Source organism: Maylandia zebra, linkage group LG20 (assembly GCF_041146795.1).
Source record: "Maylandia zebra isolate NMK-2024a linkage group LG20, Mzebra_GT3a, whole genome shotgun sequence".
NCBI classification, from domain to species: domain Eukaryota; kingdom Metazoa; phylum Chordata; class Actinopteri; order Cichliformes; family Cichlidae; genus Maylandia; species Maylandia zebra.
This window is the reverse complement of record NC_135186.1, coordinates 21,725,275-21,736,830: the sequence shown is the minus strand read 5'-3', so window position 1 is coordinate 21,736,830 and position 11,556 is coordinate 21,725,275. Positions and strand designations below refer to the sequence as shown.

Genomic DNA, 11,556 nt, shown 5'->3' with positions numbered 1-11,556 from the left:
GGGTCCACCACACACATCTCCGCACGGTCTGTCTCCACAAACCGTGACAGTTACTTTCATCCCATTTTCTTGATATGATTAAATGGCTATGAAAATATTCTCCAGAGCATCTTTAAGTTGTGTCTGATTGCACAACAAAAAAGGAAAGAAAAAACATGATGATGAGGAAGACTTGACTATAAAACAAGAAATACTTTATTTATGTTCATGCATTGGGCGTGTCCAACATTGTTCAGACTTGTTTTACCAATTGTTTAAGCTCATACACGTGTTTTAAACAAGTCATGTGTACACTTAACTTGATGCTTGGACTTACTGGGTATTTATGTATCAACATTTGTATATTTACGTCATCCTTCTCATATGAGAGTTTCATATTTTATTTGAACAAAATCAGTGGTTAATCAGTGGCTGTTGATCAATAGTCATGACAATTTGCATATTATTGATCAAGAAACTGACCTCACAGCCCATTGTTTAATCAGTAGGTTTGTTTCAGTCACTGTGCAAAGAAATCACTTGCAATACAGGGAGTGCAGAATTATTAGGCAAGTTGTATTTTTGAGGAATAATTTTACTATTGAACAACAACCATGTTCTCAATGAACCCAAAAAACTCATTAATATCAAAGCTGAATATTTTTGGAAGTAGTTTTTAGTTTGTTTTTAGTTTTAGCTATTTTAGGGGGATATCTGTGTGTGCAGGTGACTATTACTGTGCATAATTATTAGGCAACTCAACAAAAAACAAATATATACCCATTTCAATTATTTATTTTTACCAGTGAAACCAATATAACATCTCCACATTCACAAATATACATTTCTGACATTCAAAAACAAAAACAAATCAGCGACCAATATAGCCACCTTTCTTTGCAAGGACACTCAAAAGCCTGCCATCCATGGACTCTGTCAGTGTTTTGTTCTGTTCACCATCAACATTGCGTGCAGCAGCAACCACAGCCTCCCAGACACTGTTCAGAGAGGTGTACTGTTTTCCCTCCTTGTAAATCTCACATTTGATGATGGACCACAGGTTCTCAATGGGGTTCAGATCAGGTGAACAAGGTGGCCATGTCATTAGTTTTTCTTCTTTTATACCCTTTCTTGCCAGCCACGCTGTGGAGTACTTGGACGCGTGTGATGGAGCATTGTCCTACATGAAAATCATGTTTTTCTTAAAGGATGCAGACTTCTTCCTGTACCACTGCTTGAAGAAGGTGTCTTCCAGAAACTGGCAGTAGGACTGGGAGTTGAGCTTGACTCCATCCTCAACCCGAAAAGGCCCCACAAGCTCATCTTTGATGATACCAGCCCAAACCAGTACTCCACCTCCACCTTGCTGGCGTCTGACTGGAGCTCTCTGCCCTTTACCAATCCAGCCACGGGCCCATCCATCTGGCCCATCAAGACTCACTCTCATTTCATCAGTCCATAAAACCTTAGGAAAACCAGTCTTGAGATATTTCTTGGCCCAGTCTTGACATTTCAGCTTGTGTGTCTTGTTCAGTGGTGGTCGTCTTTCAGCCTTTCTTACCTTGGCCATGTCTCTGAGTATTGCACACCTTGTGCTTTTGGGCACTCCAGTGATGTTGCAGCTCTGAAATATGGCCAAACTGGTGGCAAGTGGCATCTTGGCAGCTGCACGCTTGACTTTTCTCAGTTCATGGGCAGTTATTTTGCGCCTTGGTTTTTCCACACGCTTCTTGCGACCCTGTTGACTATTTTGAATGAAACGCTTGATTGTTCGATGATCACGCTTCAGAAGCTTTGCAGTTTTGAGACTGCTGCATCCCTCTGCAAGATATCTCACTATTTTTGACTTTTCTGAGCCTGTCAAGTCCTTCTTTTGACCCATTTTGCCAAGGGAAAGGACGTTGCCTAATAATTATGCACACCTGATATAGGGTGTTGATGTCATTAGACCACACCCCTTCTCATTACAGAGATTCACATCACCTAATATGCTTAATTGGTAGTAGGCTTTCGAGCCTATACAGCTTGGAGTAAGACAACATGCATGAAGAGGATGATGTGGACAAAATACTCATTTGCCTAATAATTCTGCACTCCCTGTATATGCTAGATGAACAGAATGAACTTTTTGGTCACCTGGATGACACCGAGACACTGATGGTTGTAGCAGTTTTTGATTTTCCATATAATATCAGCACCACACACTTTACTGATACAGCACCTGGCATTCACTAGCTCTGGCCAAGAGCTTGTAAGTGCACATCAGCCACAGATCACAGGAATATTGAAATTTTACAACAAAAACATGTTACAAAACACATGTGGTCTGATATATGTTATAAAGATTCTTCTCAACTTTGTGACTGCAGTGCACCTGGTTTGCTCGTAAGTTGGAGCACAACCATCTAAAGTGTGCCAAAAGCTTTTGTGGCTGTCCTGTGACACTGTCCAGCCTCTCTTCAACACAGTTCTTGTAATCTTTCATTTCCTACAAAGTTTACAAAGGTTTCTGGTGTCTAAACCTCAGCTGTGGCAAAAGGGCTAACAGCAAATGGACTTGATCTCTCTGAACAATAATAATTATTACCTAAACTCCACTCCTCCAAGAGCACCACTATGGACCACTGAAAAATCACATACAATGTAAATTGCTATAAATGTCTGTTAAGTCAGTTTCATAATGAGAGCTCGTGCTACCCGGCTCCATTAGGTTTTGCATTCTAGATGCTTTTTTCCAACACTAACCAGCAGGGATGAGTAGCATAGTGAAATCTATGCGATTTTTAAGAATATAGTATCTTTATAATAGTTCCCTCTTATGTTCCAAAAGCCGTTACTTTAAAATAATACACAACAAAGAGAAAAGTAACTTTATTTTGAATGGACCAGAAACCAGCAGTAAACAAATCTAAAGAGGAAACAGCAGAAAGATTCTGTTATCCTTTGGTAAATTGTCATGTAGAGACCATGTCATGTTATATAATAAATAATGATTTTTCAAATCATAGCAGTAGCCTTTATCCAAACCATTGAGCCAAGTTGAGCTATATAGTCTGATTATTGTGAAAATGTGTGATAAATAATTTAATCATCAAACTACTTTAGTTTGTCGATTTACCTGTTTTTAATTCTCTGCAGTAACACAAAAAACCTAATTTCTCAGTGTTTCCCATCTTCATTTCATGGAGTTGCTCTGTCTCGATCCTGTAGATATAAAAGGACACAGACAAGTTCATTAGTACAACCAAAAGGTCAAAAGTGTAATGCTAACTCGAGGCTCTGACACTATATGCAGGTTTAACTGCAGCTTTCTTCTTTATGTTCTCATCACATTGCTTGTAACATGGTAATGCCTCCCACTGCCATCAAACAGAATAAAGTGTTACCTCAGTTAGAAAGTCATTTTCGTGACACCAGCTTTGAAAGCAGAACTTAGCATCTCTCAGACTCGCTGAGTTCTTACAGTAAACTCTGAGGATCTTCTCAGCAAAGCACACTGGGAGAAGCTTGGACACCTGACAACAAGGACAGTAACATAAAAGCTGTTTTACAGAGACATCTACAGAAAGAACACACAGCTCATGCAAAGACATGCAGTAGTTCTGACCTGTTCTCTGGGAATCTTGAATGCTTCAGTAGGGTTAGCCTTAGTGTAGAAATATGTTGTATTGATGGGGTCCTTGTTTTTCATCCCATAGTCCAAAGTGACAACCTAAACGAGCAGTGTTCACATGTACATTATGACTCAGTCGAGGTTGGCAACACAATTTAGCTAAAAAAACAAAACAAAAGCCAAGATTTTAAGAATTAATTACTGAGTATAATTAGAATAAAAACTCACATTAATTTCAAAGTTGTCTTTTGGAATGACTTTAACCAGTTCATTTTCCAAGCTGTCCTTCATCTTCTGACAGATGGAGGAGAGAACATGTGCTGTCAATGTGTTATCATTGTTTTGCTGATCTCTTTTTATGATCACTTTTCACTCTTACTTGTATTTCTTCTTGGTCTTCTTTCTTGAGCTGAGAAAGGGAGAGAAGAGTCACATCATCTCTCTTTTTTAGCGCACTCACACACAACAAATATTGTAATCAACTGGATGTTTTCCAGCAATAAAATAAAATGGAGGTTAAACTGAGCTAATAAGCTATTATGTAGGTGACTATGAATGACTCACTTAGGATTTAAATGGTTTCAAAATGGTATCAAGATCAGCTACGATGAATTCAGCTTAACTCTGTCTCAAATATTGAGAACATCGGGCAGTACAGTGGCGTGGTGATTAGCACTGTTCCCTCACACCAAGAAGGTCCTGAGTTCAACTTTGCATCTGGCCGGGACCTTTCTGTGTGGAGTTTAATGTTCTTTTGGAGGTTTTCTCCAGGTACTCCAGCTTCCTCCCACAGTCTAATGACATGTAAGTAGTGGGGTTAGGTTAAGTGGGGAATCTAAATTGCCCGCAGGTGGGTATGGTTGTCTGTCTCTCTGCATAAGCCCTGCGTCAGGCTGGCTCACTGCTTTTGGCTAGTTTTGCTTTTGGCAAGGGTCAGTGTCACTACTGGAAGACTGATGCAATACATGTTCCCTACAGAGGCTGTCCAAATCCTCCAGAATGGCACATTAATACAAGCCACTGCCAGATGTTCTTCTGTGTCTTCCAGTACAGTCTCAAGAGAATGGAGGAGAATCCAGGGCATTAACAGCAGTAACTCTAGGAGAGCAGGAAAGCGCCATAGAAGGTCCTGTCCAGAGCAGTATCTGCTCTTTTGCGCCACGCATTTGCCATTAAATACCAGAAATGGCAAGTCTACCACTGGAACCCGGCACTTTTCACAGATGAGAGGTGAACGCATAAGAAAGGCTCACATTGGACAGCTGTGAAAGGGTCTGGAGAAGCCATGGAAAATGTGATGCTGCCTGTAACATTGTTTAGCATGACCAGTTTGAGGGTTTATAAGTGATGGTCTAGGGAGGCATATCCATGGAGAGACACACAAACCTCTACAGGTTATGCAACAGATCTTGGGTTGAAGTCCCACGCTTACAGACCCTATGCTGGTGCATTGGGTCCTGGATTCCTCCTGGTGCATGACAATATCAGTCCTGATGTGGCGGGAGTATGCAGGCAGTTCCCGGAGGAATTTCCCAGAGGACAATTTCCATTTATTTTACGGCTAGATACTAGCCTGTACAGGCCTTTACACATCTACAGTAATTTCCTGCCTTTTTTCTAATGTAAATCTTACAGAAGCTTTTTAGTTCAAACTCTCAATGTACACCTGGTAGTCTGTTGGGATTGAGTTTGAATTATGTACGAACCTTCTCCAAAAGCCCCTTTTTATTAGTACCTAATTGGATCTACTCGCCACAGTTTTCAGGGTTTTCTATTAGGTCATAGTACCTTGTACCAGGTACTAAAATAGCGCCTGCTCAGTCAGGGTTCAAAGCGATCTGAGCAGGTACTAAAATGTGATGTGGTCAGACCTCATGCCACCAACTGACTGGTCAGTGGTGTCACTCAATGAGTCATGAGATCATCTGATGGAGCCACAGGGTCTTGGTGCAGTTGTTTTGGTCCACACCTGAGAGAAAACAATAAAAATAAACTAACAGATGCAGCAAAATGAGTCAAATCAACCACCATGTTAGCTGCTGCACTGTTATCGCCCCAGCTGTGGAGAGGTGGGGAAGAGAAGAGCAGTGATGAGAATAACAGCATTTTTCAGTAACTAGTAATCTAACTCATTACTATTTCTACTGTTAGAATGCTGTTACCGTTACTAAAAAGAAAATGCTGCACGGACGCATTACTATTTGTAAACACACAGACAGTTGAAGCTGTCTACAGCTTACCGGGAGCTATGGGGGCGAAACAATTGCACAAGTGCTGCTGATTGGCTGAGAAAGAAAACTAGTAAACCATGGTAACATGACCAATTTAAGATGACATAGCAACAAGATGTCATGTGAACCCAAGACAAGCCTCAGTGTCCATTTTTGTGTGTAAAGTGAGGTATTCAGACTATATACTAATTTTTAAATTGTGTTGACAAGAACACGTAAAACCAGAGCCATGATAAAAAAAATGTTCGCATTTTTCCTGAATGCTATTGTCAAATTTACATCTAAGGACAGCGCTAGCAAGCACTCTCTGCTTATGACCAAACAAATATAAAATAAAATAAAAAACACCCCTTTCCTATTGGTGGAAAAATGTACATCTTATTTGATGCAGAACACCAGATTGTTCTGTAAATAGTTTGAAATGGCTATAAAAGAACGCCATGGCTGCAAATAGTTGCAAATAGCTATTTGCAATAACTGTCGTTTGTTTATAAATTTACAATTTATATTTACATTTCAAGTTGTGATCTGTTAAACATGTTTGTGGTTGTTACAGTAAAAAATATAACCTTTTTCTACTCAGATTTTTTTTTTTGTCTGATTTTAGATCAATTATGGTAATTGTGTCACAATGAAAAACTAACTGTAAATTCAGAAATATGAGGTTGTGCTGAAAAAAATGATACTAAACGATAACAAAGCAAGATAAATAGTTTTTAAAGGTGATATGCAGAAGTAAGTGGGCCAAAAAAGCCTGGGCCAATTTTTTTTCCCAGTCCATCCCTGATTGCACACCTTGGTTTCACCCATAAACTGGTACAGGTCTCGAGACATGATCCTCTGCAGAATCATCCTTGCTTCCTCCAGAGGAGAGGGAGTGAATTCATTTGAACAAGAACAAGGGTGGAGTATTCTTTCAATCATTTGATCTGCAGAGTAAACAGACAAAGTTAAGATCAGGTCAATTCAAGTAAACAAAAGAAACATTCACAAGTTCATCAGTAATGTCATATAAAGAAAGACACACAAAAAATTGATTAACATTAATAAACAAAACAAAATAAGCAAGCGATAAAGCAAGCAAAGCATTAGTAATACTGCAGTATTAAATAAATAAATTTACAGTTTACTATAAACTAGTAGAGACGTATCCGTCATACTGAAGAATCAACCTGACATCATGGCAAATCCTGTAATAGTCACGCCAGTCAACAGTTTTTTTTTTTCACGCTGTGCATCTCCAAAGCGTGAAAAAAAAAACAACAACACAAATGCAGAAGTTGCAGTAAGTTGCAATAAACTGCAGTAACAGCAGAGTGAGATTTTTTTTTTCAACTTCAAACCAACATGAAAATAATCATTGGTAAGCATTTAAACAGACGTTAATTCATTTACATACATTTTTACATACATATTATATGTTTTTGTTCACTACCAAATTCTTGAATTATATAAGATTATTGGCAATGCAACGTCTGCATGTGTGTCCATTTCATGTTTTGGACAGGCAAGTTGCTCTTTTTTTGTTTGTTTTCTCTTCTGTTTTTTTTCTCCATACAGGTGATCCAGGTGTTTTGTTTGTTTTTCTTTCTTTCTTCCCCCCTTTCTCACCGTCTCTTCTCCCCTCTGTTTTTCTTTCTCTCCCTCTTTCTTTCATTCTTTCTCCCTGTCCTATCCCCCAGTCATGTCTGTCCCGTTTGTAGCAACCGAAAATAAAATAAAATAAATTCATAATTATAATAAAGGCCAATCAAATGGACCAATATGGCAAGGCCATGATGATCCACTTGGTAAAATAAATCCGCTTGGCATCTTTCTTGGCCTTAAGACAACAATTCTGATGGCTAAAGATCCAAACGGGACAACAACAAAAAAAATAATTAAATTACTTACTTGACAGAACAACATCTATCTATCTATCTATCTATCTATCTATCTATCTATCTATCTATCTATCTATCTATCTATCTATCTATCTATCTATCTATCTATCTATCCTGCACTGAAAACACTTAAAATCAATGAGATAGTAGAATTATTTCAAAGTAAGACAAATCACTTGACAGAACATGTATGTATAGACATTTTAGTATTTTTTTAAAAGGAAATATGTAGAGCATGTTTTCCACTACCTGTCAGCTTTGTGTAGGCTTCCATGTCAGTTTTAGCTTTGGAGAGACAGAACGTTGTCCCTCCTGAACCTTTAGTCAGGATGTACTGATCTGCTTTCAAGAGGGCGTCTTTGATCCTGGATAAAAAAAAAGACCCAGTATATGACTTTATGGGAACTCTGTAGATGAAATAAATGTTGTCTTACAATAGAATTACACAGTTGGTACTTACATAATTTCTACACTCTTGGTTACTCTGTGCTGGTAGGCTCTTCTGTGGAGAGAGTTCCTTGTGTGGAACATGTCATACAGGTTTGCCACTTCCTGTTGAGACCATCGCCTATAGTTTAGTCACAGCCAATCAGATAATGAATTACTCATTAAAAACTGATAAAAAGCAGGGATCCACACCTTGTCTCTAGAGCAAATGTGCTTCCTCCCATTCACATCACACACCCTGGCAAACATGATGAAGCGTTGATGGTCAAAGTTGTTCCGGATGCCCAGGTGGTGGCAGTCCCTGAGATAGGAGAGAGGACATGCATCAATTTAATTACATTTATTATGGTAAACCCTCCAAAACACCTTTAAGACTTGCTGTAGATAGAAATACTGAGTTTGTCATCAACACAAGTCCCACCTGGCAAAGTAGTCGAATTTGTCCACATCAATCCCATTTTGCTTGTTTGACACAATTTCATAGAGGAAGGATTTATTCTCATCTCGACCTTCATACGGCCACTGTGGAGACGACACCAGAATTGACGTTCGTGACAGCGATGATAACGAATGGTTTCATAATATTCAGACAGTAACTGGCCAGTACCTCAGCGTCATCAATCTTTAGAGGTTTAATCATCTCCTTGATAAATGTCAGGTCAGGTGGGAGTATCAGTCCATAACGCTCCATCTCTTGTGCCAGATCACTCGCCACCACCAGATGATCAAACATCTCTAAAGAGGCATCCTCATGCTGCAAGAGATACATTATTACTGTTTATATTAAGAACAGAATTCAAATGGTTGAACGTTTAAAATGATCAGATACAACATACAGAATCAAATTTGAGCACATGACCATCTCTTAACCCTTTAAAACCGGTCAGAGCGGGCACGCTCCGTTTTGCGTAACTATTTTTAAATCACGGTAGCACTGCAACCATATGAGCTAGCGCAATAATTTTTTTGCATATGAAACCGGAGGAGTTGTACTTACATCTTATGCCATCAGCTTGTCCTAGGTCAGTTTCCTTCCACATATAGCCAGTGTTGGGAAGGTTACTTTTAAAATGTATTCCATTACAGAATACATGCCCCAAAATGTATTCTGTAACGTATTCCGTTACGTTACTCAATGAGAGTAACGTATTCTGAATACTTTGGATTACTTAATATATTATCATGCTTTTTACAACAACGTGAATGTACTATTGCTGTGTGATTTATTACTATTACTGAAGGTCCGCGACTCCGAACTGTAGTAAAGGGACCTCTGACTAATACGGCGGGGTCCCTGTCGGCTCATAGCCGAAAAATAGCTTTACTTTGTTGTGTGGGTCAATTTTTCTTGCGAGAGACAGAGAGAGGCGTTGAAAGGCTGCTCCAACGGAACTTATTGTTTTCGGAGGAAAACACGAACACGGTGTACAGTCGAGTCTTAATAGCTAACTGGGCTCGTCAGGCACTCTTCTTGGCTGCAGTGGTTATTATTATATTTACATGCTTCCAGCTCCCGTTTTTCCTCGACGACAACTCGTACCTTTCCACTCGCCTTTTTCTCCCTCCTCGCGCTCACAGACCCATAACGTGTATGGCAGTCTATTCTCCCTGCAACACGGACTACACTGCCCATGATGCTACATTCTTTAGAGCTATGCTTGTAGCATTCTGCCTGTTAGCTTAGCACAACAACAACAACGAAAAGGCGCTCTTTCACCCAGGAAACACACGGTCGCAGAAAGAGAGAGAGCATCGCCCTGTAACCATGGCAACCGTAACGCTGCCGCCTGGAACAACAGAACGTAGCTGTCAAACAAAACCCAAACAGTCTTGACCCGCGACAATATGAAACAGGAAAGTACCGCAGTGTAATCCATTTATTTCAACAAAGTAACTGTATTCTGAATACCACCTTTTTAAACGGTAACTGTAACGGAATACAGTTACTCATATTTTGTATTCTAAATACGTAATGGCGGTACATGTATTCCGTTACTCCCCAACACTGCATATAGCTTTGCAAAAACGGCATAAAAAGCGCTTGCAGCAACAAAAACATAATATTCCAGAAACTCGCTTTGCCGATCCGATCAGCTGTTCATAACACTTCCTACGTCCATCATCGTGAATCGCATGTCCGCCATGACCTGCCCGAAACCGGAAGTGACGTCATTTTTGCGGAAATGTAGTTTTTTTTTATTTTTTTTTTTACCATCAAGGCCTCATGAGCTTATACTGGTGTTTTTAAAAGTTATGTTTGACTTTATGACTTTCTGTGTCGTTTCTGGGATGCTTAGGACTCATATTGCACTGCTGGAAATAGTTTATTTTGATGCAAATTTGCAGTATAATATTTATTTTTGTTTTTCCTGCAGTGTATAGAAATTGGTGTGCAGACACTCAAAATAAATTTCCTGTGGTGGGAAACTAGTTTGTGCAACTTTTTTGTATTTACAGTTTTGAGGGATAAGCCTCTTAAATTTCTCTAACTAGAAATATATGTTAAAAAACAAAAACGATTTAATTTTTTTTTGTAGTTTATTGCACTTTTTTTGCAATTTATACAATTACTATGCACTTAATGCATGCATATTATTAAAATTTAGGCTGTAATGGTTGTATTGATGTATAGCAACTTGAAATGCTCCCAAAAATGGCTCTACAACATGTAAAAATATAATATAAGCTCTGGCGGACTTGGTTCTATGGTAGGTCTTAAAGGGTTAATAGAGGTAATTATTGTCTGTATTCCAGTTTTAACCAGAGGTTCTCAACTTTTGAGTTTGACATGATGAGCGTGGACATAACAGTGGTATGGCTTCTTCTAGCAGAAAATCATGTTTGTTTGTTTGTTTGTGCTGATAATTGTTAACACTGTGTTGTTTCTATCATTTAGTGCCATGTGTACTTTATTTCCTCAAGATGGCATCTGACAGTGTTTTCAAATATATTTGATTTTTGTGGGTGGCCATTATGTCGCGTCTCAAAGTAGAAATTTTTTTTTTTCTTACCTTCCAGTCTTTATGTTCTGGGTCTGCTTCGGGGTTGAACATTCCATCAAAAAGATGGGAAAAAGGTCCATGTCCTTCATGGAGAAACAAATGTAAAAAATAATAATAATAATTAATGCCTCCTGTTATACTTCACACACACACTGACCATTTGCCTTTTTCATTTTACCAAGCATGTTTTATTTTACACTGGCTAGTATTATAAACTTGATGCTATTAGAGTGAAAGACGTGCAGCACTTACCCAGGTCATGACAGAGACCTGCAATTTGCACACAAAGGACGTCTCGTTCACTGATGTTGAGTTCTGGCTGTTTCAGCTTCAGAGTTTTTGCAAGTTCTCCTGCTAAGTGCCCCACCCTGTATCACCAAAAACCACACACACACACACAC

At 39.0% G+C, this 11,556-nt stretch overlaps 1 protein-coding gene and 1 long non-coding RNA gene across 3 annotated transcripts in view; both read right to left on the bottom strand.

Annotated features, from left to right (window-relative positions):
- Positions 1–2,422: 2,422 nt before the first annotated feature.
- Positions 2,423–8,901, bottom strand: LOC101467667 (deoxynucleoside triphosphate triphosphohydrolase SAMHD1-like). The gene is made up of 11 exons (XM_024806493.2): positions 8,761–8,901; positions 8,575–8,675; positions 8,346–8,454; positions 8,167–8,258; positions 7,956–8,071; positions 6,619–6,752; positions 3,972–4,001; positions 3,821–3,886; positions 3,587–3,691; positions 3,366–3,494; positions 2,423–3,183 (listed from the first exon to the last, which is right to left on the bottom strand). The coding sequence occupies exons 1-11, from the start codon at positions 8,884–8,886 to the stop codon at positions 3,160–3,162; spliced, it is 1,032 nt and encodes a 343-aa protein (XP_024662261.2). The 5' UTR covers positions 8,887–8,901; the 3' UTR covers positions 2,423–3,159.
- Positions 8,902–11,164: 2,263 nt separating this feature from the next.
- The window catches only part of LOC143414277 (uncharacterized), a 52,514-nt gene continuing 52,122 nt past the window's right edge, over positions 11,165–11,556 (bottom strand). For both annotated transcript variants that reach the window (XR_013094800.1, XR_013094799.1), the window contains exons 5-6: positions 11,408–11,523; positions 11,165–11,238 (exon numbers count right to left, since the gene is read on the bottom strand). This is a non-coding gene — a long non-coding RNA (uncharacterized LOC143414277). The remainder of the gene's footprint in view (positions 11,239–11,407; positions 11,524–11,556) is intronic.

Coding starts and splice junctions, on each gene's coding strand:
- LOC101467667 (XM_024806493.2), bottom strand. CDS start 8,886: ATGTTTGATCATCTGGTGGTGGCGAGTGATCTGGCACAAGAGATGGAG. Junction 8,455..8,574: donor AAATTCGACTACTTTGCCAG/GTGGGACTTGTG, acceptor CTCCTATCTCAG/GGACTGCCACCACCTGGGCA. Junction 8,072..8,166: donor ACCAAGAGTGTAGAAATTAT/GTAAGTACCAAC, acceptor TTTTTTATCCAG/GATCAAAGACGCCCTCTTGA.